Raw genomic sequence first — 25,289 nt, 5'->3', positions numbered from 1 at the left:
CTTATCACAAAAATGAGGCTTTGTGACTCCTTGATAAGACTGAGCAGAGTTAAGTAAGTGCGCAGGCTCAGTGCTCAGTATCGTATTACATTATGCTGTGCATTCGTTCCAGCTGATAATTTTTTTTTTTTTTGTTATGTGTTCATGATAGAATATAGCATCAAGTACATCATATGTCCGTTCCGTCACTACTTCGTATAATATGCTAAAAATCCGCTTCGCATCAGTCGACAGGCAGCCTTATGTTTTAATCTGTCAAGTATGTTCAAAATAATAAATCACACGTTACCGCCAGACTCACCCGTAAATGGCGTCCTTGTCGCGCTTGTGCACGAGTGGCTCGCCGGGCAATGCGTGCGCGGGCGCAGCCGGTGGCGGCGGGTAGTGCACGGGGGGAATGTGGGGGTGCGACAGCCGGTGCTCGTGGTACATCGCACCGCCCTCCATGTAGCCTCCGCCGTGGAGGCTTTCGTCGTACTGCAATCATAATAAACAACATTAAGTCAGTACACCTTAGGCCGTGTATACAGACCGACTGTGAAAGAAGATTTAAAAAGAGAGAGAAAGTGTATGTGTATACGTTTAGTTTTCGTTCTCCGATGTTCTTTACATGTGGGCAAGGCAACACACGAACTAATAATCTCCGAGCGTTAATATTGGGACTGGCCGCCATCTTGGTGACGTCACGTACAGCCAGAAACTTAAAAAATCACCAATAAAAAGTACTATTTACATACTGACGTCTTACTATTGACTGCCTTATGACGTCACACAAATGTTAATATGATAAGGTCGCGTCCCTGATCCAACGCGCGGGGTTGTACCCACCAAGAGTAATAATATAACGCCCGTTAATAGAGAAAAGAATCTAAAATGGCGTGGCTTATGGTACTCACACCCTATTGCTATCGAGAATATTGCATTGAATATATTATGTTGTTCTCGCAGGGCTATTGCTGGTTGGACACAAGACTGATCATTGGAGCAAACTTTTTAATTTAATAAAATATGCAAAATTATTAAACTAATATTATTTCATTCATTAATTCATGAAGTCTAAACCGTAATAAAAAAAACGACAATTTGTGTTTACATTAACATTTCACTCGCAAAGAATACTACTATAAAGATTAAATACCTGGCTATCAAAGATTAAAAAAACAGACGCATTAAATGTAACATGTATAGACAAACTATACCTACACAACTAAAATAGAAAAGCTCAATGAATATTCATAATAGTCGAGTCATTGTACCGTGTTATCTGCCATCTTTGACCATCAATTAAGACCACTTTCAAATAGGCTTTTAAGAAGGCTCAGGGCCTTTTGTTCCGATGCAATTAAAATTAATGGAATCTCGTGTTTTTATTTATTTTTAACTATAATAGCCAAGTGTTATATTATTGTTTCGATTCATTAAATATGTCAAGTTTTCGGTGCGGTACTTTTGGATGCTTTGCAATTATTATGTAATATTTAATAATATCTGTCTGCTTTAAAATATAGGTATAGGTTAAGGATAACTTTTAATAAGAATCTGTATTCTGTTTATAAAATAATGGTTGAATATAAATTTATTCCCACTTCATCCAAGTTAAATAAGTTAATGTTCTAAATTAACCAACTAACAACCATTCACGATAAGCATATTTTTTTTTATTACAGTTCCACAACACATTAAAGTGACTAATTGCAAGTAAATTTAAATAGTGTTTAATTTTTTTTATATTTTATATGATCGTAATACTTGCTTGGACTAACCCCAAATTAATATCTATAACAAAAGTTAATTTTTTTTTTGTATTCATAAGATAGATTTTTCACAAAAAAGCTATTGTAATAGGTACTGCTTTGATTTTCAACTGTTTTTATTTTAACTAATGGAATGATTCATAAACTAAGCTCGAAACAAAATTTAAAAACTTTAGAGCCAATTTTGAATTTTGTAATTAAATGTTCCATATAAGTACGAGTTAAATTTTTAACATTAAAAAATATTTTTATCACAGAAATTACTCGTGCAAAAATATGCAATGTTTACATCGAACCTGCACCACCATAGAGGAAATGCAGTCAAGTTTATCACTCGCCCAACTGGCTCATCAAATCGTCGTTTTACTGTACGCTTACAAAGTATTTTTATTAGTAAATAAACCCATGTTTTACATAACGAGTGGAGGGCGCGAGCGTGGCTGTATGCACCGGGCAGCCATCAAATGCGATGACTCCGCGATATTCCGCGATCGATAAGGTACACCTGTACATTCTTACTTGCTCTATGACACAATCATTTTATTAGACTGTTTTTATATATTTTTTGATATAATAGCATTAAATTGTTACTAAAAGCTATTGAAGTTATACTTCTTTATTAAATTTTAAGATGCGCGCGCATCACTATAACACAAAAGTAACAGGGTGAAGTTGGTTCCTAAAATTTTCTGACGTTTGTGTCAATAGTTTTTTTTTTGGTTTCTTCGTCCATTATTAGGACAGGCAAAGGGTTCAAGCCCATACAGCCGTATTCATTATTTAATAATTAATTGTCAAAGCCATCTTTGCAAGATTTTTACAAAATTGCTTACAATAATGTCTTGCGTGCATACATAAGTACACATACTTGTTTTATATCAAGATGACATTTTTAGATAAATTAGAGGGCATTAAGAGGTGATAGGTGACAACAGAACATAACTCTAGTTGAATTTAGTAACTTCAAACATAGGTTACATAGATTCTTCGTGTATTATAATATATAGGTACACTATCTTCTAACCGAACTTTGTTTACGCGAATTCAGAAATGAGCCCCAAGAAAAAAAAATGGGTGATTAATGACTAAACTATGTGACAAACTAATTATAGATTAGTTCAGCAGTTTTATGCCATTGAGTACCTAACACTTGTGTCTAGAAATATAATGGGAAAACTCTCAAGACAATTAATAAAATATTCTTATTACTACTGGAACTCTTTTTAGTATTAATTATAATAATAAAACCTAATTCTCCGACACGTAAAAAAATACAAATTTGAATTACGTTTTTTAAATGTGCATTTAATTTAATTTAAAAATACCCTCACAAAATAGCGGAAATTGCGTTTATCACGCAATATATATTTTCAAAGCACTTCGCCCAGGCCAAAGGTCCCCTAGATTGTCCATGTATTATGAATGATCTAGGGTTAAATTCAGTTACATTAGGACAAACGCTAGGGCACTAGATTGCTAGGTACGCTAATTGCTAGCCAGAATACTTGATAACCAGCAATTGTAAACTATTAGGTTCTCCTTTATTACATGTCATTCGTTTTAAATATTCACTTTCACGGAAATACCGAAGATGCAAGAATAACAATGTGAAAATAATGAGTACTTATGAAAGGATGGGTTGTTGCAATTTATATATAAATTAACTATAACAGTTATATAATATAACGTTATAACAGTTATAAAACAAAAATAACGTTTGCAACATGATTGAAACTTTAGTATAACATATGATGGTAAAGGGGCAAAAAGATTAAATAATTTAAAAGTGGTAGGCTCCTTTGCACAGGATGTCGGCTAGATTATGGGTACCACAACGACGCCTACTTCTGTCGTGAAGCAGTAATGTAGAAGCATTACTGTGATTCGGAATACGTTGGATGAGGGCAGCGCAGGACCGATCGTCGTGGAATTCTTTGGTGGAGGCCTTTGTCCAGCAGTGAACGTCTTCCGGCTGATGATGATGAGGAACTAATGAATTCTATTTAATAAATGCGAAAGTGTATGTTCGTGTTCACTTCAGACCGGTAAGACTTAAATAAAAAAGAAAAATCTCTTACGGCATATTATGAAGTTTATCGCAGCTTTTTCCTAGTTTCATGACCTGAGAAACATTTCCGTATGTATGAATCGCTACAATCATCGCAACTATAAATGTCTTTATAAATCATTATTTTCACCACTACACACGTTTAATAAACAAGCGATATTCAACTTTACAACGTTGTAATATGACCAATAAAACTGCATATCACAATCATAATAATTAATATACTTCAGTGTGGAATGCAGTTGTTTCAATCGATTTACACAAATCTAAGCCTTATTCTAACGGAATAGAGATGTGGTGGATGGTATGTTGTAGTAAATTAAAATGTATTTACATACATGGCGTCAATTTAGGTATTTTATTGGGGCAGAAACAATGGGCGCCTTCAAGTAGCTTTTATAAGTTTTATGAGTGTAAGTACGTGAGTTAAATCGTAATAGGTTTTATATTAGCATTATACTTCTTTATGATTTTATTTTTTTAATTACTTAAATAGTAACGGATTTAGCTAGTTAACACTTACTGTGTTAAATTAATAAACGCGAAGTAAAGTTGTTCCAAATTTAAATTTTTTTGTCTCCATCTTACCTTTATCACTGCAGAATTACATGAATGGAAGAAGACTTAGATCATTAATACGTCTAGATAGACAATGACAGCTGTGAATTTAGTACTACCCTCAATTTTGAGAAATGCATACACACTAACACAAAGTGTCATACAGATCGCGAGTGTAAGACGTAGCATGTCACGCACACTAAACAAATATTCCTGGCCTGTATTTATCTGTTGTCTATTAGCAAGAGACTCTATCTAGATGTATGATTTATCTAAGGGAGAAGTAATTTAAACTTGGAGTAATTTTACATTGCGTTTATTAATAAGACAAAGATTTAAGACTACTATTACAAAAGAACTTCTCCTTATTTGTTTTGACATTAAAGTATATAAACTTAACATTTAAAATATTTATCCCTACTTCTTGCCTGTTGGTAGAAACAAAGTTTAATTTTTCGAACTCCTTTAAGCGCACTGTGCAATTATTTTTAACTTTGTGTAGTTATTGTTGAATAGGTATATTATAAATGTTAGAAAATTATAGGCGATGCTGGACTCCAACTCGCGCCTCTAGGGCTCCGTCCGAGCAATCTTACCACTGACCCAACCGTCCGAGTGACGCACCGACCGTAAATCCTGGTACGTCTTGTTCAACTCTCAGGTTCATGTTATAACTTTATGAATAAAGAACAAATACAATAATAATTATATGTCGCATATTAAATTCGCCAAGATGAAATTTTCACTTCCGATGAAGAGGAAAAATTTTTGGTCATTTTTCATATGTCACGTCCTCGAATTTTATCTTTTTTGATTGTTTAATTTCTGGAGGTGGAAATTGCTGGGAACGAAACCCTAATTTTAAAGTTTTTGACTCACGATTTTTAGTCGGATCTGAAATTGTCCTTATCGCACTTATTGCCTGCGTTAGCGCGACAATATGTTGTTTAGAATTAATTAATCTAAAATTTAAATTTTCCTTTTTTATGACAATAAGAGACGAGACGAGCAGGATGTTCAGCTGATGGTAATTGATACGCCCTGCCCATTATAATACAGTGCCTTGAAAAACCCAAAAATTCTGAGCGGCCCTATAATTGCGCTCGTCACCTTAAGACATGAGATGTCTCATTTGCCCAGTAACTTCACTAGCTCGGCGCCCTTCAGACCGAAACACAATAATGCGTAGACATTACTGCTCCACGGCAGAAAAAGGCGCCGTTGTGGTACCCATAATCTAGCCGGCACCCTGTGCAAAGGAGCCTCCTGCTGTTATAAAGCACAAACTGATTTTTTGTGTTAAAATGGCACCGCCACACTCTGAGTTCTGACAAAACTTCAGCTGTCTAGCTATTGCAGCATAATATGAGATACAGCCTGGTGAAAGACGGACCTGCGGTCGGTTGTATCTAAGTAATATGACTCCTGTTTGTTACTCTTTAGATACTGTTCCCTAACAAAAAATAATGTTGTCTATGGCTCCATTTAAAGCACATACGGCCGCCATATTGTCGCAACTTGACTCGTCATCAAACGATTTCGTATCTTACTACATCGCTACTAGTTATAACATTATCTGTGCGTTCCCATTCATTTTTAGGTCACTGTCTTTAACGCACATGGGGGTAATTAGAATACTTTAATTACATACTGTATTTTGTTTACATCGATAACCAACTATATTTGATATGGCAATACGTTGTACAGTTGTGCTAGTTTTAACTATGGCGTTTTAAGTTTAGCTAACTATTACATTCAGAGCAAAATTATATCTATATTAAGGCTGGGGACCGAGCCAATGGCCTACCTGGGTTATCTCTCTCGCACAAGATCGCCATTGCTTTAATTCAAAATAAGAAGCATTTTTAATTTATTACAATCATTATACAATTTTCTCTACAAAAATAACAAAACTGCGATAAACAGTAAATAAATTTTCATACAATTTTTACCTACATTGAATGATTAACATGGCTCCAACTGTAAAAGTTAGGCTTACTTTGGTGATGTTTTCCGCAATGTCTATTAAAGATAGAAATGTAAAGAAAAAATGAATCTTCTTCTTATACTCTGTAGACATATAATTATTTTTTGTAAAAATAAACGCTTTATATAAACTGTTAAAAATGGTTAAAATTATGCGCTATTTTGGCGATATCTTAGGTAGCGGCCATAGAGATTTTATAAAATTAACAACGGCAAAAATTTAATAGGTTTTCTTGAATTTGGGTACATAACTAAGATTATATATTATATGTAGATACTGTTGTTTCTACAAACACAAACAGCACACCTATTAATAATTCGTGGATTTAGATTTATTATATATATGATTATATTTTTAGTTTCTTTTCTTTTTCTATTATTTTTAGATGGTTACTTTTAAAACAAAAAGAACCGTGTTGTCTACAGCTGCTGTCAACAGGTCGACTTGGTAAAAATGGTGACTTGGTGGAAATCAATTCCAAAAATGCTGAGTTGGTGTCCTTTTCATGACGTCGTATTATTTATTTGTTAATTTTACTATGTGTATATGTTTTGTGGTGTCATGAATAAATGCATACTTTACTTTACTTATATGTTGAAGTATTATTCTTATTTTATAGTGATTATTTTCTACATTCATTCGTCCCATAAGCAGTTAAGAACACGCGGTTGAAATTGTTAATCATAGTTGTCAGTTAATTATCAAATATTTATTAAAAATTTATAAAGAATTAACTGTATAATTTATAAATTATCGGATATTGGATACATCAACATTCATTGTTTGTGTAAGGGTGCTTTGTGAACATGATATTGAGAATTGATCACATGGAAATACAACTTGCACAATTATACAAAAGAATATTATGTACAATATGCGGAAAAATTAATAAAAACATTGGCGGGAATCTTATACCGATTGACCCACAACGTTAGCTTTAAGACATAAGAAAAGATCATTAACTATTGCAAATCTTTTTTCGCCATACTCGAACAGCTGTTTTAAATTCCACAGCGATAAATTATATTTTATAATTCTCCAAGAATACAAAATAACGTACAGTATCTGTAGGCGCTAAGTTGTCCCAAGCCCACAAATATAAAAACACTGGCCATTAAATATTACCAAAATATGTAATAACTACCTTTTGACGTCTTGAAAGCCAGTTCCAAAATTAAATGATACGTTTTAAAAATGGAATCGCACCGTCCCGCCTTTTTTCTGAGATAACCTTTATCCCATTCCGTTTGCCATAAAGAAAAAATAAGCATCGGACATTTTAATTTTTTTAAATGACATTCTTGTGGTTTTTTCCCACCACGAATCTTTAGTGAGTAATAAGTTCGTCTCAGAGCGGCTTTTTGCGATCGGTATGGCCCTCGATTTGTTTCTTTACGAAAGATGATTAAATTTTGACGTTTCGTTATTGTCATAACCGACTGATGAGTTTTGGGCGCGTAATAATTAAAGCGCGCCGTATTAATCGCTTCAAAACTTTAAAATTAGCTTCGGAGAGCCGTTTTTTACTAATTTCTTGGAGATTAGCGAGGTCTATTCTGAGAAATGGTCATATCTCGCCATCTTGTGGTTAGAATTCTTGAAATACTGAGCATGTACCCACTGTTGTAGATGTTTCTATATAAAAATAGAGGGTATTCGAACGCAGACGACTGGGGAAGACAGCACCGTCACTTGCGCGCGACACGGGGAGGGCTTGACGGCCCACCCTTAAGGATTTCGTCTCTTTCTAACTCTAGAAGCACGGTTATGTCCTCTCGCTCTACGTCATCTGGCAGAGCGCTCATATGTCTAGGGCAACCAGAAGCGATTCGTAACAGTGAATATATTATTTGAATTGTACCAAAATACCTATTAAGTATGTAGTAATAATTATGAAATGTATTTGGGGAACAACCTTTGAGGTTCTATTTATTTTCAGTGTATTTAGTGTAATATAAAATTTACCAAACAAATACACAGAGAGCGGTCTAGAGGTTTTAAGAACGTTACTGAAAATGTTTATTATAGTTAAGTGATTGAATATGAATAACTTGTAAGGAGACTATTTATTTCTTACCTACTTTTGTTAAATAGATCTGAAAAGAGCAAACGTTTGAATTTCGAAACTATATACCTATTATATTAAATTACTGTTGGAAATATTGGATTAAAGAATTAGTCTGAATCTGAACTGTTGTCAGAAATGGAATAAAATCTATACTAGAAGATAAAAAGTTAAATTTGATCTCATTTCTTCTTCAGCTTTGCAACCTACATACGATATTGTTTTGATAATAAACCAATTCGCGCTAGCAAAACTTAAGAAAGATTTGCTCGTCGTAGGAATAACAACACAAGTTATAGGTATTAAATAATTCAATTTCAACTATTCGAGCTATTTATGAAGGTTAAAAAAGTTTTAATTGGAGACATTTTAAATTGACGGCAATAAATCTAGCCTATATCCAATTTTACTAGCACACGGTACGCCACAACCGTAAAACTTTGAAAACTCTTCCCAACATGCTACACGACAGAATTGAGTTGTACGATCCGCCCAAACAACCGCCACTCTCACACAGGCCACTTAAACTTAACAGCGCTATGGAACAGGCGCTAGCCATAAATTCCGCCCCATTCATGAGGATGATTCTCTAAAGAATGCTCCGTGTTTGTTTCTCGATCATAAATACTAATAAAACGGCCTCGTTACAGACAAATCGAAAATCGGGCACACGACTTCTTAACGACACCTATTAGGGATCTTCGTCTGTTGTATTTAATTGAAAAATTGTATCCACAGCGCTGCAAGAGTTGTATCCGAGTGGCGCGGCGGATGCGGGCCCAGACGTCCATTATTCCATTTGTTCATCCGCGTGGGGACAGACTCCGCACTGTCACTGCTGACTCCAGCTAACACTAACACGTGTCAATAAACCGATCGCGCGTTTCCGAGCGCGTACCTTAATTACTGGCAACTCTTCGCCGTTCTAAATTTGAAATCGTAGGGCCCGTTCTAAAATCGAAATTCGAACCGGCCAGCTGCAACGGTCGCGCGCTTTGAAGTTAAACATTACAATATTCAGTTCTCTCTGACTAGAGTGTTTTTCTTTGCGTTATTAAAAATAGACTTAGTGAGCGATGTTCAGCGCACGGATTTGGTCGATTCGCGAGCAGATTTATCGTTCGTAAACCAAGTAACAGCACACTAACGTATGTTTTAACGTCGCTGACGAAAGTTTTAAGCGCTTATATACATATTTAATTTTCCCTGAAACATATTTACACGTATTTGAATTTAGAATCAGCTGATTTTTCTTTAGTGTCGTAACAACAGGTCACTTAAATTAATCACGGCTTTATGGACCGTTAACCCCGGCCCGAGATTAGTTCTACAAATTGATTTTAAATGTTTTATCAATATTGCGTAGGTATATATCGGTTGTTGTAAAATTGTAAACTGTGAGGGCAATAGCTGGCATATGAACTAAGATACGCTTATCTCGAGCACTAAGAGGGACAGTTTCAGACTCTCTTAGTCAGATTTAACGTAAATATTCCGTCATTAAGATAACGATTTCCTTTCGACGCGACGCTCAAACTCCTTGCTTTTATTTTGCTCTTATACATAAAAAGCTCGAGAGATTTCCTTGTCGATGGATTAAATTAAAAATATTCAAGTCTGTGATAGATATTCGAATTTCGAAAATGGAACGTTTTAATTTTAAATCTCAGCCGGTTGATTTTAAGAAGTTTATCATGAAAGAGGTCATAAATAACGTTGACGCGAGCCACCCACGCGCGTCTTATTACCGCGTCTGTCTGTCTGTCCGTTCGTTACTGCGTATTGTTGTGGATGCGAGATTAGCCACGTCTAGTGATTGACTATTTACACTTAAATAAGTACAAGCAACGAGGTTTAATACACAATTTAATCCATTACCAGACAACTAGAAGGCTCAACTAATGGTGGGGTGAAGCCAAATACAGATGTGCCTTTTCGTTTACTTATAGTTTCAAGGGCAGACCTTGAGCGGTGTGTTTGAAAAATTCACAATACACACCCATCGTATATTTTACTTTAGGTGCCTCTTAATGCGTATTTACTTCTTTAAAAATATTCAATTTAAAATATTACAAAAAAAAAGTTTCAAATCTATTATTATGATTTAAGCAGAAATATATTTACGAATTGTTAGATCAATCCCAGATAAATTAAGGTTTTCTCTGAATGGACGCATTAAATGTTGCCAACTTAGCGAAAAATATTTCCAATAAAATATATTTTATCAAGATTAATTTCGGCGTGATAGTCTGTGGGCTGCCGACTCAGACCAATAATTTGGTCATCGCCCTGTTCAATGTGACCGACGGACGATGGACGCGGGCGAACTGATCTGTGACCTATTTTATATATGTATATTCTTATAATATTCAGCCCTTTATACTTCTTTAAAAAGATTTGATGTCTGATGCATTACTCTAAGAATGTTCTTATTTTAAAATTCAAATATTATATCTCATCGCAGTCCCAAGAAGTTATTTTTGGAAATTAAAAACCTAGTTTGTTTAGTATGTTCCAGTTTTCCTAAAGAAGAGATAATTATTACTTAGCTATGTATACTTTTGTTTTATATTTTATATCTTACGTATAAATTATACATATATATTTTGTATTTTATTTGTAATTGTATTTTGTAATATGGTCTTGCTCTGAAATAGACAACTTTAATATTATTATTTTGAAAAGTTAATATAATTTTATTTTACTTTCTAAATGGTATCTCTAGTTTAAAAGTAGTTACTAATATTATTGCAACTTTGAATAAAAGTCCTAAATAATGAATTTTGAAGCTACAACAATTTTATGAAATTAGAAGTGGTTACTACGAATGGTGTCTTTAGACTTTAATGTTTTGGCAGGCAACATTTTCATAAACCGAACACAAAAAAAATGTTGCCATAATAAAAATAAAAACGCAGACGAAGTGACGTTCACTGTCCGTCCAACCCTTCTTGTTAGTGCTGAGTCATCTTCGTTCAATTAATATTGGTTAATGTATCTGACGTAGAGGGATCACACCGGGCGTACACAGAACACCACTGTTCGATCTGCGATACCCAGTGACATGTGTACTCGCCAATAATTGTTTATCTATGGTTTTAAGCAACTATTTTCTTGGCTGTATGGTGTACAGGCATTTGCCTGTTTCTTTTCAACTCACTAGGAGTGCATACAAATAAAGATCAAATTTCTAAGCTAACATAGTCATGATACCTAAATTTTTTTTTGTTTTAGTACTTACCTAGTTTTTTAACTATGTAAGTTAATTTAAAACAGTGTTTAACTTCGTGAAATAGATTAAAGTGACAGCCGTACATTAAATTCTACGTTTAATTTAAAAGGAAGTATTGTGATGTTAATTTAACAAAATGTTCATTTTACCTTCAATTTAAATGCTTTCTCCATAGATGAGTCTGATGTGTAATTAATTGATAGTACAAACTTCTATCATAAATATATTGTATGTATATATTATTGAAGAGGAGGACAAGAGAGCGTGTATTGGGATATCCTAATGGTATTTTATCACCGTGGCCATACTCTCTTGCAGCACCAGAGGATTCTCAAACGCGTTACCGACTTTTAATGACGATTAAACTTACATATGAAATTGAAAATTGAAAACACGCGTCGATCGAACAGGAGGCTCCGTGGTGAGAGATTTAATGGTTCTATCTATTATGCCAACGGCTCTTCTTTTAGTACACACAAGAATATATATAAGAATAAAGCATATGAATTCATATTCCATAAACAGCAGCATTTCCTGTTTTAACATTTCGAAAATGCAAAAGGTAGGTACTATCTCTCCTTCAAATTACTGAACTCGCGAATTATCTTTGAATCCAAACTGTACAAATTATGTTCCACCGATTCTAAAATGAACAACGACATTTTAATTTGTAAACGCGCAAGGAATACACCAATGAGATCCTATATTACAGTGTGCTTCACGTAAGCTAATATGTTTCATAATTACACGTTAGTTGAGGTGAGATTGGTACGAACTGTGGTAGATGCTAAATGGCCAATATGCGACCCAACACTAAGTACTGGCGACATTAGAATTTGGAATTGAATTTTGAAGACTCGAAAGAGAGAAAATTTAAATTTAAAAAAGGAATATTAAGATAAGCGTCACGTCCGCATAGCTTCGAATTCAACGCAAAGGTGTATTCTAAATTTCAAATATATTGCCAGACAGTCGGCAAAAACAGTTTTACTTTTAATACATTTTAATAGGTACGGTTTTAGCTCATCCATTATTATTTTTGCCGGGAATCCAGCAAATCGCTCGTAAACTGTAAGCTGCACTAATACAACCACTAAAATAAATAAAAATAGTCATAAAACTGTAAACAATTGTTATTTGGCCCAATTTCAGGACATTAAGGCGGTTAAAATTGTATCACGTTTTTAAGTGTTAAGTAATAAAAGTTTGTGATATTGACATTTTAGATTACGGACTAATAAACATTATATTATATGTATACATACATTATATTGTCACGGCACAGTTTCTAGTTATGATACCTAATATGAAAGGTAATCTTTACTTTAATCCAATGATTCCATGAGAAAAGATCTAATACAATGCGAAAAGGCTGCTTTGAGTATTTTAGGGTATTCAATCTTTTTTTATGTTAAAATACGAAACCACAGAGTAAGTACTTTCATACTTCTCTGTCGCTATGTGTCTTGAGATCCAAACTCTTTTGTCTAGATCTCTGTTCTAAATTCAAATGGAATTTTGATTTGAAATTAAGTGATTAGAACGTTAATATATTTCAATAATTTATAGGAAATACGCCATATAAAATGAGATGGACTTCTTTGAATTGTAATCTGGCCATTCGACGAGGGTTTTTTCGTTTTAGATTATTTATTTTTTGGATTCCATTGGCCATTTGCCGTTTTTCAATTTCATTTCCTTTTTTCTTGATAATATTAAATTAAACTACAGCCAAGCGGGGTTCTGCTAGTAAAACATAATTTCAGAGGACAATTTGACTGAAAGTATAGCCTTGTACAGCCTTGCACTTCCCGAAAATTCATCGCACCTCAAAATATAATAGTTATAAAAGTATTTTCAAATAAAAGTTCAATATCTGCCAATAATAAGGAGCGTATCACAAAATGATGTTTACTGAGGACTTGTAGAAGTATTAATGTACAATAAAGTTTTACCATTTTCGATACATTATCAATTTGGTCAGTAATATTCGATAAATTTCGTCGATGACCTACTAATGGACAGATAACGTATCAATCCACTGAATATCTGTTTGTTTGTTTGTGTGTTTGTGTATACGGTGAAAATGCGTGTAAATTTACAATTACATCTTTAATATCAAATTTTCAATATTTTATTCAAAAGTTCATTAGATTATTAGTTCACTAGGTCTGCTCTGCTAACAATCGGAGGTGATATCTATCAATGTTTAGTAAAGCATATCGCGAATGTTATATTCACAATTTGGCATCATTTTGTGAATATAAAACTATTGCTCATGGAAAATTAGAATTGAATTTTAAGTTATAAGAGCATGTTGTCATTTAGAGTAGCATTTTTTAATGAAAATAAGGGACGAGACGTGCAGGACGTTCAGCTGATGGTAATTGATACGCCCTGCCCATTACATCGCAGTGTCAAAAATTCTGAGCGGCACTTCAACTGCGCTCATCATCTTGAGACATAAATTGTCAAGTCCCATTTGCCCAGTAGCTACGGCGCCCTTCAGACCGAAACACAGTAATGCTTTCACATTACTGCTTCACGGCAGAAATAGGCACCGTTGTGGTACCCATAATCTAGCTGGCATCTGGTGCAAAGTAGCCTCCCACTGAAATTTACATGAATAACTATTTGGTGAAAAAGAACATTTCTATTCATTGATCATGCATTCGCGAAGGCATTCGTCAAAATAAAATCTATTATTTTAATTATCTATACCTATTCCTTATCTATCAGGCCACCGTGACAAGTGACTCATTTGTCTCTATCCTGTCATTAAAACTCTGAAGCTACAAAAAAGAAAATTTAATTTATTATTCGCTATCTCTGTTATATCGTAATTCATAACGATTTTCATTATGTACCTACTTTTATGTATGTTGGAAATGTTTTTGTCACGGAATAGCGTTGTAATTTTAATGGAAATTGATAGGTGGCGCTGTAATACATAAAAGTTATGATTAAATTTAAAACTTATTTTCATCATATGATTTAATGGTATACCTATATATTATTTTGTTGTACAAGACCAAGAAGTCTCTCTCTCAGCTAATATTTGACACAATAAGTAGTTACTATTCCCGCTTTAAAAAAAATGGCGAATTTCAAAATGGCTGCCGCTCACATTTCATCATCATCAGCCGGAAGACGTCCACTGCTGGACAAAGGCCTCCCCCAAAGATCCCGGCAATCTTGACTAGATCGTCGGTTCATCTTGGGGGCCTACCAACACTGCGTCTTCCGGTACGTGGTCGCCATTCGAGGACTTTACTGCCCCAATGGCCATCTGTCCGTCGAACTATGTGCCCTGCCCACTGCCACCTCAGTTTCGCAATCATTTGGTCTATGTCAGTGACTTTAGTTCACATTTAAAAAATAAAAAATATTTGAACAAGTAGGTACATTTTTATATAAGTATAAAAATTTTGTGTTACATTGTTTGTCCACGATGAAATCCTAAACTACTGAATTCTTTTAATCAAATTTGATACAAATTTTATATGATAATTTTGTTTCTGTGTGAATAATTAAAACTATGAGTTTGAAAGTTCTGCTGTGACATTATTTCAATAAAAGGCATAAAAGGCATTTATTTTCTCAAAATTGATTCCTTTAGATATCATCTTTTTGATGTCATTTCTAATATACTAGATAATGCTACCGCTTCGGAAACAAATGGCGCCCTGAGAGAGAAGAAGCGGCGCAAGAAACTCTCCCAGCATTACTTTTTGATTTCGCTATTAATAATAATAATGCTTGAACTTCAGATTTTTTTTCGAATTCTCAATATCAATAATATTTAATAATGGTAACATTAAATACCTGTCAACAGCAAAACGTATTTTTGTTTTTTTTTTATTTCCAGTATCTATCTCCGGTCATCGGCATTGTCCAGACAAATTAACAAATTATGTAATATGTTTGAATGATAAATTATATACTTGGAACAACTCGTGGGTCCGGTTTAAGACATTAAAATTTAATGGAGGTTAGAATTGGGATATTTTTCAAGCCACATTGTAATCAATGTTGGAATGGGCTTAACCTGATCTCTTTAGGGTGTGACGTTCGCACTTATGAGAAAAACAAGATGTCGTTTCTATATTAAAAATGTTTTATTAATAGTTTTTATTTATTATATTAATACATTAAAACAATATTTTAATATATGTATATGATTGATTGTTGAATGCAAATAATTATCGAGCAAGGATTTTCTATTTAGATTGGATTAAAATCAGTCACCAAGAGTTTTGAGTTAGTTGGTTTTGGTTAAAGGATTTTGTTTAACAATGACGTTACCAACTACTTTTTTGATAAACTTTTAAATAAATGAGTTTTAAGTGATGGCTTTTATGTAAGAGGTTGGTAAGCAACTGTTATTGAAAATTCTTAAGTAGATGTTAGTTACTGACGGCTAACACCACAATAATTATTATAGATAATGATTACATAAATTAAATTTTTAACTTTTTATTCTAGTATTTGCTACAATATATTTATGTCATGAAATATTTGCGCATGCGTTTCACCGGTTTGATATAAGTTATATAAATCACTCAAGGAATAGCTAACGGAAATCTTTATATATATAAATACCATGAACTAGTAAAAAAATAAGGACTCCCTGTCACCTTACATAACAGTGTAGCACCAAAACAAGCCGATTAACGTGTAAATACAAAGCCCCACGCACACACTTACACTACTACAGGCTGATAGGCAGCCATTATGAGAATTGTCATAGTCTGTGACAGATCAGTTTGCGTCTCAATAAAATATTTTAAAAATGCCGTCGTGCGTTGTGTATAAAAACGATACTTTATAAGTATTTGTGGCCATATATGATTATTTAAGGGAGAAAAAATTGTGTAACTAGTATCCCCCGTAACCGCACACACACTAGCATAACGGTGCTTCACTTGCTAATATCACGGCGCGGAGTCCTTCTTTTTTTACTCGTCCGTGATATCTAATAGTTTATGGGTCAATGAGTTTGCAAACATATAAAGAATAAGAGATGAATATTTAAACTAAAGTAAACATATTTGTTACATATATAATAGCAACGAAACTAGCGAATTCTAATTATTTTCAGCTCATTAATTATCTGTACGTTTTATAATTGTTCTAAACTAACAGCGCGACGAATAAATTAGCCATTATAACAACCATCTTTGTTTTAGAAGCTTTTTTGTAATTTCAAATACATTTAAATGTAGAATTGTGAGATTTTTTTGTGATACATTAAAAATTAAATTATCAGATTTCTATCTCGCAAAAAGTTTGCAACACCGTTAAACCTTATCGCTGAAAAATATATATTAGTATCGTTTTAACTATGTTGCTTTGGTGTTATTTGAGCAAATTGTTATTTTATGCTAAATATTGCTGGATAATGCTTGCTTAGAATAGAATATTATAAATATAATGGGTGAATTTAATCTGGTAGTTTCTGGCTGTTTGAGTGAAAGCGCAGAAAAATCTTTTTTTTTTTTAATCAAAATCAGCGTGAATTGTACTTGTATGACAATCACAATGTAAATCATGATATATTAGATAGGTAATTCAAAAAACGTTCTGAACTCAACGGATTTATTTTTTATTCTTAATTGGTTTTAAGAGTCAAAAACTCCGATTTTAAAAGAAATAGAATTCAGAACGGCCGCAAGTAACTAAGCGAATAATTTTATTTGCCGACGGTATTTAAGTCATATTGCAGTATGTACACAGACAGATAAATTATATCTATAGATATTGTATTTTATGTTGGTCAATAACTGAAAGAAGCACGCGCTTTGAAGTAGGTGTTCCAATGAGTCACAGGGCATCTCCAAGACCCTGATATTTTTTATCTCCATGGGAAACGAATCCATTTTAAATCAGGTGAGACCATGTACTGAGCTCTATATTGCGTTTAAATTTATTTTAAATCACAAATTTGAATTATTCATTGAAAATAAGATGGCAATACTTCCTAACGCCATATGATGGTGCATATCACCGCTGCACACCTTTTAATTAGAGGAAAAACAAAAGTGTTATAAGCTGATTCAATAGAGAAAAGACTTTAAAGTGGCACCGCTTTTTATTCGTTCGCACTTACACCTATTTCTTTTCTCTCACACGTGCTGCAGTACTGTTTTTGTTAATGCAGTTGTGTTTCAAAATTATTTATACTATATTCATCGGAGAGAACATTCGCAGGCGAAACCTATTGCTACTTCTTTGGTATGAACGATCTGCTTGCTGTATTTGCAATTATTTTCTCAATTGACTTGAACCTATATTAAAAAGATCGATCGTTTGTTCAAAATCTTATCTCTTATAATTCTACACAAATAAAATTTCAAAAACAAAATTTTATGAACGATGCGGGATTCGAACCCTCGACCTCCGGCGTTCCGTGCCGGTGCTCTAACCAACTGAGCTAACCGTTCGAGTACAGCCTCGTTACAAAATTCTGTTTACTTTGTTCAACTCTCAGGTTGTGGCTTCATCTACAGGATCCACTTTACAGTTGATAACCTGATCAACCCCAATATTTGCATATAAGGAAATTGACTTGAGATGTCGCTCTTGTAAATCTAAACAATATGTTATGTTTTTAAAGTGATAACCCTCACTTCTAGGATTAATACACAAATAAAATCTTATATTTCTTTACCGATCGTTTTGAATTTTATACATAACATCTATTTCATAAAAGATCATGTTAAAATCCGAATAAATTTATATTTTTTATTTATAAACGCGCAAGTTATGTTAGTTACCACGATCTTATTAAATATACCTATATTATTCATGAGAGTTTTAATTGTATAACTTGATTTAGAAGGAATGTACAATTCATGTTTTTTTTTATGAAAAATCAAAATTTTAAACTAGAGTTCAAATTATGAATCTCTTGAACGTAACTCAACTTGTACCTAAAAGTCCGTTTACATTTTCCTCTTATTCATAGTGGTCCGCTAACTTTAAACAGCCGCTAAGGAGTGTTTTTTCTCATTCTGACTTAGGTCAATAGAAGAAGACGGAGTTAGAATTAGCAGACTATTATGAATAATCATCATATGGGGTTTATCTTTAAATTTATGGAGTAGGTATGTACTTTTAAAAATCACATATACTTAGTTATATTATAAAGAGATAATTAATTTTGTGGCTGTAGGAGGTAATATGCAAAGGCACAGGATACCGGCTAGATTATGGGTACCACAACAGCCCCTATTTCTGCCGTGAGGCAATAATGTGTAAGCATTATTTTGTTTCGGCCTGAAGGGCGCCGTAGCTAGTGAAATTACTGGGCAAATGCGACTTAATATCTAATTTCTCAAGGTGATGAGCGCAAGTGTATTGCCGCTCAGAATTTTTTTGGTCTCTATAATCCTGAGCGGCACTGTACTGTAATGGGCGAGGCGTATCAATAAAACAGTCGAACGTGAACGTTTCACACGAACTCTGCCTTAACGAAGAGAGATATAATATGATTGTTTTGTATATATGCATGTGGCAGCGATAGAACACCAACTTATATGGTAAATGCAGATGAAGTCGCGTAATAAAAAGAGATCACCTAACCGAGTGTTATTAAAACAGGAGTCATATGTTGAAAGCCGGCTTTCATAAATTAGAAAAAATTCAAACACCTCGCTGTGACATTAATATCTAAGAAACGCCATAAATCTGTTCAATATAAATATTAATTGTATTGCTACCGGCTAAGACTTGCCGTAAGTCAATCACTTTGTTAATATTAAAGAGACTGCTCTAATAATATTTAGTTTTTAGTAGCCCGATAGTGTAGCGGTACAGATGTATTTTTTTTATGAAAATATGGGACGAGACGAGCAGGACGTTCAGCTGATAGTAATTGATACGCTCTGCCCATTACAATGCAGTGCCAAACCCAAAAATTCAGAGCGGCACTACAACTGCGGTCGTCACCTTGAGACATAAGATGTCAAGTCTCATTTGCCCAGTAATTTCACTACCTTCAGTGCGAAACACAGCAATGCTTACACATTACTGCTACACGGCATCCGGTGCAAAGGAGCCTCCCTACTGCCTATTGAGATTAGAGTTGCAAGTTCCATGAGTATTCTTTTCGAAAATATTTAGTAAATCTTACTACACAACATATTAATATCTTAATTGTCTATATATTTGGGTTAGTCTTTATAGATTGGGGCTAGATTATGATTACTTTGTAGCAAAAGCAACTTCACAGCAATGTCATAGTACCTACATACAACATAGTTTAATTTTTTTTTAAAGCGCATAGAAGGAATACCATGAGAGATTTTTATCTGAGTGCCATTTATATTCGAAGCGGTACAAGAGTGGCAAAGGCTTTGCTCTTAATAGTGATTTTCATTATTATAACACTAGAAATAAGGGATTGCTTGTAACTAATTCTAGTAGGCTTCATAATATACATAATAGCTTTACGGGTAAATGTATACACTTCTATAATAAAGTCCCAGCCACTGTTCAGGCATAATCTATAAATAAAATTAAATGTTTTACAAAAAAATGGCTCTGTCGTTAATCTTATTACTCCACTGCTGAATACCAAAATGATCGGACAGCCTGGTACTAGATTGTGATTATTTTATAGCGATAGAAATGACTGTACAATATTGTATATTTTTATTGAAAAGAGCGGAAAAAAGAATGCTGGGAGAGTTCCTTGCGCCGCTTCTTCTCTCTCAGAGCGCCATTTGTTTACGAAGCGGTAGTAGTATCAATTTTGAGAAAATAAATGCCTTTAAAGGAATGAAGTTTGAGAAAATAAATGCGTTTTTCGGTCACTAGTATCTCTCATTCCGTCGGAGTATCGAACAAATACTATGAGGGCTGTAAAAGATTGCTAGAGCCTCATTTTGAGACTCGAAGTAAAAAAAAATACAATACCAATACGGAAAGTTATAAATGATGTTTGTGTGATAACCTACCATCAAATGTACCTGCGCCATGCTCCTACGGTGACTACTAACTCTAAATAAATTATAGTTTTAAAAAAACACACTTTAATAGCCAAAGTTTGTTCTATAGCGAAAAAAGCCTCTTAGAATATCTTTGTTAAAAGATACAGTACACACACAGTAGAAACAATTATTTCTTAAACTATAATATATTTTCTTCTTTTTAGCAAACCAGCATCAAAATTACTGTAGCAAGGAGACCGTAAGCGTATACAATCTTTTTGGTATATTTCCAAAGTAAATCATCCTAGTTTGGTTAATATTATGAAAAAAAAATTAACAGTCAGACTTTGACACAATATGTGCAAATATTCATGTAAGACTGACGTCTTGCATATAATGGTGAATTAATTTTTAGATATACCTACGGATCAAGCCAATATAAAAGAAAAATATCTACCTATATATTATTTAGGTACAGCACATGTATACGTGAACATATAGATATTATTATTATTAATTAATACCGTTTTTTAAACAGCTATTGTTAAGTCTTGCAGATTCTTTGCAATACAAACAGCTTTAACTATCATTGGCAGTGCTAAAAATACTATAGACTGTTTAACAGTGTTTTTAAGACAGATTTAAAAAAAAATTGACTTTTGACTGACTTTTTTTTGTGTGTCATTGATAGAATTCACGTTTCTTTAATTTATGATTTTAAAAGAATAAAATTTAGCCGCATTTCTCCGTTGAAATAAAAAGTTGACGGATGATATTCAACAATTATTGTTTAAGTGTCAGTCTAAGTTCTATTTCATTAATTATTAACATTAAATAAAATAACATAGCAGACGGTAATCACTGGTTGGCTCTGCACAGGGTTTCCTAGTGAGCCATCCAGAGGAATTTAATTTAAAGGTGCCTCTTTGCTTCTGTTTTTGAGACTGAGACTGTAAATTTATATTAGGCATGAAGAACAATGTATTTAATTATAATTAATAATAAATAAATAAAAATCATTGAAAATTCATAGATTTCTATATCATCTCCGATAATAAATAATAATTGAATAATCAATCTTAAACTAAGAGCTATATATAATTAATATCAATCTAAAAAGCAAACAAAGCACCTTTACATTTAATAATGTTAAAACAACGCATAATCTATCAATTAATATTCAATATTTTAATATATTTTGAATATAAAATAACTGTTATTGTTTTCAACTACGAAGCTAATGCTAAACGTTATTAAATCATATTTTAGATAAAATTCGTATCTAATATGTTATTAAATCTACAAATATGCAGGTTTAGCCCAGCCGTCGGCTAGCTAATAAATAGTACAATATCTATATATATAAAAATAAATTGCTGTTCGTTAGTCTCGCTAAAACTCGGGAACGGCTGGATTGATTTGGCTTATTTCGGTCTTTGATTATTTGTCGAAGTCCAGAGAAGGTTTAAAAGGTGTATAAATATGAAAATGCTCGGAATTGTGTCCCCCGTCGTTCAGAAATCAAATTGAAAGAATAGTTCAAAATGAATAACTAATTAGAATTTTTATATCTTTCTAACTTTCTCAGGAGGTAAAAAAATAAACTTAATTTTAGCTAACTATAGTAGGTAGATTTACTACAGTTGTTAACTATCTATCAGATTATTTTTATGTAGATTGATAAATCTTAAGATTTGTCACAAATTAAAATTGATAAAAAAACATTATTTTATTTATTATATTATGCAGAAAAACGTCTATCGGGTCAGCTAGTTTTATTAATAAAAACAGAATTATCCAACCTACACTAAAAGTATTTTCGTTAGATGTCACTGGCATTGCTTGGGTACAAATATTTTTTTAAGCGTCTATTTGTTTCATGTAGGCAACAGTCACAATCATAAAGCCAACCGTTTTTCTACAAATGATTTTAAGAAGGCTAAATTTTACGTTACTCTCCGTTTGAGAGACCTAAGTTCTTCAATCTAGTGGGTTCATATCTTTGAATACCTACTCAATAATATGATTCCTTGTTAATAAAACGAAATAAAATTAATGTTGAATTTAAAATTGGGTATGAAAATAGGTTTTATTAACAAAATTATAAAATTTAATGGACGATATTTATGCAATATTTTGACATGTTTCATGATCCGTTATCTCCCAAAGTTTCGATATAACAAAGATATAATTAAACATTATGTGAATTAAAAAATTCTATTAATCTCTTTGTGATAAGATAAATTATACCTAAGTTATCGCTATTCTGCTATTATAATGCTATTTTTTGTTTTGTTATTTTATTGATAAATAATGAATATTCAATTAATTTAATTACGGTGTGTTATTAAATAAATTTTCATAAAAGTTATCATATTTACTTGGGTTTATGTATAATATTTCCTTTTCTTATTTAGTTTTGTTGACAAATAACCTACACTTAAATAAATATTGCATTACAGAGTAATTTTTCTCATATTCAAAAACTTTTATGTTCGTATATTATCATAAAGTAGGTATATTTATTTAAAAAAAAAAGGTTTTCACTAACGAATAATTAATATTCGTATGATTGAAACTCTACCTTTTTTATCTACAGTATTTTATGTTCATAGATTGCATGTATATTTAAATAAAATTGACATATAAATACTATAGATACATTACATTATTTAATATTCATAGTTGTCCTAACCACGCCGGATCCCTATCGTCAATAGAAGCTCTATATATTGTCCCCGCATTACCTGCGATACACAGAAACAATACAACCCTAAATCTTTTTCGAAAGTTGTCCCCGTACGTCCCGTTAGGGAATCTTTGTGGCGCGAACGAAAAAACTTTTTCTTTTCATTGTCAATTGAATTTTATTGTTGGTTTCCGAGATAGGCCCTTTTGTGCCCAACCGTGCGTTTAAAGCCGCTTGTAACTCCTATTCTACCCCATAAGAGCAGTCTACAATAGACACCCCACTGGTTCCCATTTTATCTCATTTATTGTCAAATGTTTCAACAAAATCTAACAATTCCATCAGGTGTCCAAAAACAATTCATACATTATTTAAGCGCTGACTTTTTAATTACCACGGACACTAATTTAGAATTCAGCCAGCAGCAAATCCCTCGAAACGTTCCAAATTTGAATTTTAAAATCACCGACGTCTCTGGCATTTTTTTTCTTTGCTCCGACAGGCGCACAGGTCATCGGTCTACAGCTATTATTCACGGCTCGGACTCTACCTAGCCCCACTTACTTCACACGAAATTATGTGCATTTTTTAATTTTTATTACCCGCGAGACAGGTTATTGTGTTGTGATTACGTTATCTGAGCTTTTTATGTCTATAAAGCATTTATTTTGTTTTCATTATCGCCAGTAATGCGGCGGCGGTCGTTGGATGCATTATAATGTTGTATTACGTATTCCCTGCGCATCCAGCTTGTTAGAGCATGCGAGCAGCGGCGGGACTCGGTTCATATATCGTTACGGATCATTCCCCTTTACTCCACTCATAATATAATTGATTCCGGCCGCTCCGACACCTATCCGGCCTATCAAATAATCGCCTAGATTACACTTATACACGCATTATCAGCTCGTATCATCGTCGATATCGTTTCAATAAAAGTGGACGTGTGCAGAGCGCTAATACAATGGGTACGTACCCTAGGCTGAGCCATGTAAGCTCGGCCCGAGCCCGGTAGCAAGGCTCCGCTGGCCACCACGAATGTTTTCTTGTCACGGGCCCAAGCTAACACACCACACAAGCACGGTCACACATACACTCGAGGATATAGAAGGCAACACCAGGGCCCGCTAGCTCACTAGTGTCATAGTGCACACGCGACGGAGTTATACGAAGTACGGAGGACGTGTAACGGGACGCGTCGTGGCCGAGCGAGGCGCGGGGAGCGGTTTGCCCGACGCGCTCGGCTGTCTGGCGGACACTGGCGCGGCGCGGTGCAGCAGGCTCGACCAGGGGGCGTGTCCTCGGCCCCACCCGCTCTCCGCCAATCAGAACAGCGCGTCGCTCGCCGCTGCAACGCCGCGAGTCGCTCCTTCTACACCGCCCGCCCCCCGCAGTCTCCCGCACGGCGCCCGCAGCACGGCAGAGCGGGCGACGGGTAAAGGCAAACCACTCCTCATTCAAACACACTCGCGGGCGCACCGTTTTTTTCCTCCGCGCTACAACCTCACCTCTTCTAACATTTTCTCACTCGCAATCATTTGACGTCAAATTCGGATGTGTATGATATATATGTATTTTTCAGGTATTTACGTAACTATGGTGTTTTTGTGTGTCTACTACGCAATAGGTTATATTTTATGTGAAAAGTTTCGAATGTATTAAATTCAACTCATATTAATAACATCATTTAAATATAATTAATTGGTTAATCATTTACTAAACATATGACAATATACAAAACACGCACATTGTCACGGAGATTAATACAGCATCATTAAGATTGAGCTTTTATCTCTACATTTTTTCTAATTTTATTTTCCAAGAACCAAACGGATACCATATCCATATATAAGTATATAAGTAAGTAGTAGAAATATTTTTTACAATCTATGTTTTTGTTATGTTTGCTATAATATTATGTATGACAAATATCAAGTTGTTTATAATGACAGGAATTTCAATATATCCGTGGGTACAAAATGTAGAGTCATATTAATTATCGT

At 33.8% G+C, this 25,289-nt stretch overlaps 1 protein-coding gene across 8 annotated transcripts in view; it reads right to left on the bottom strand.

The window, feature by feature from the left end:
* Nucleotides 1–24,535, bottom strand: part of LOC126964795 (homeobox protein homothorax) — a 321,561-nt gene extending 297,026 nt beyond the window's left edge. For all 8 annotated transcript variants that reach the window (XM_050808059.1, XM_050808060.1, XM_050808063.1 and 5 more), the window contains exons 1-2: nt 24,263–24,535; nt 302–477 (exon numbers count right to left, since the gene is read on the bottom strand). In XM_050808059.1, coding sequence (XP_050664016.1) covers nt 302–477; nt 24,263–24,277 — 191 coding nt within the window. In that variant the 5' untranslated portion in view covers nt 24,278–24,535. The remainder of the gene's footprint in view (nt 1–301; nt 478–24,262) is intronic.
* Between the last annotated feature and the right edge of the window lie 754 nt (nt 24,536–25,289).

This window comes from Leptidea sinapis, chromosome 6, assembly GCF_905404315.1.
Source record: "Leptidea sinapis chromosome 6, ilLepSina1.1, whole genome shotgun sequence".
Lineage (NCBI taxonomy): Eukaryota > Metazoa > Arthropoda > Insecta > Lepidoptera > Pieridae > Leptidea > Leptidea sinapis.
The sequence above is the reverse complement of the archived record's forward strand: the minus strand, read 5'-3'. Positions and strand labels throughout refer to the sequence as shown.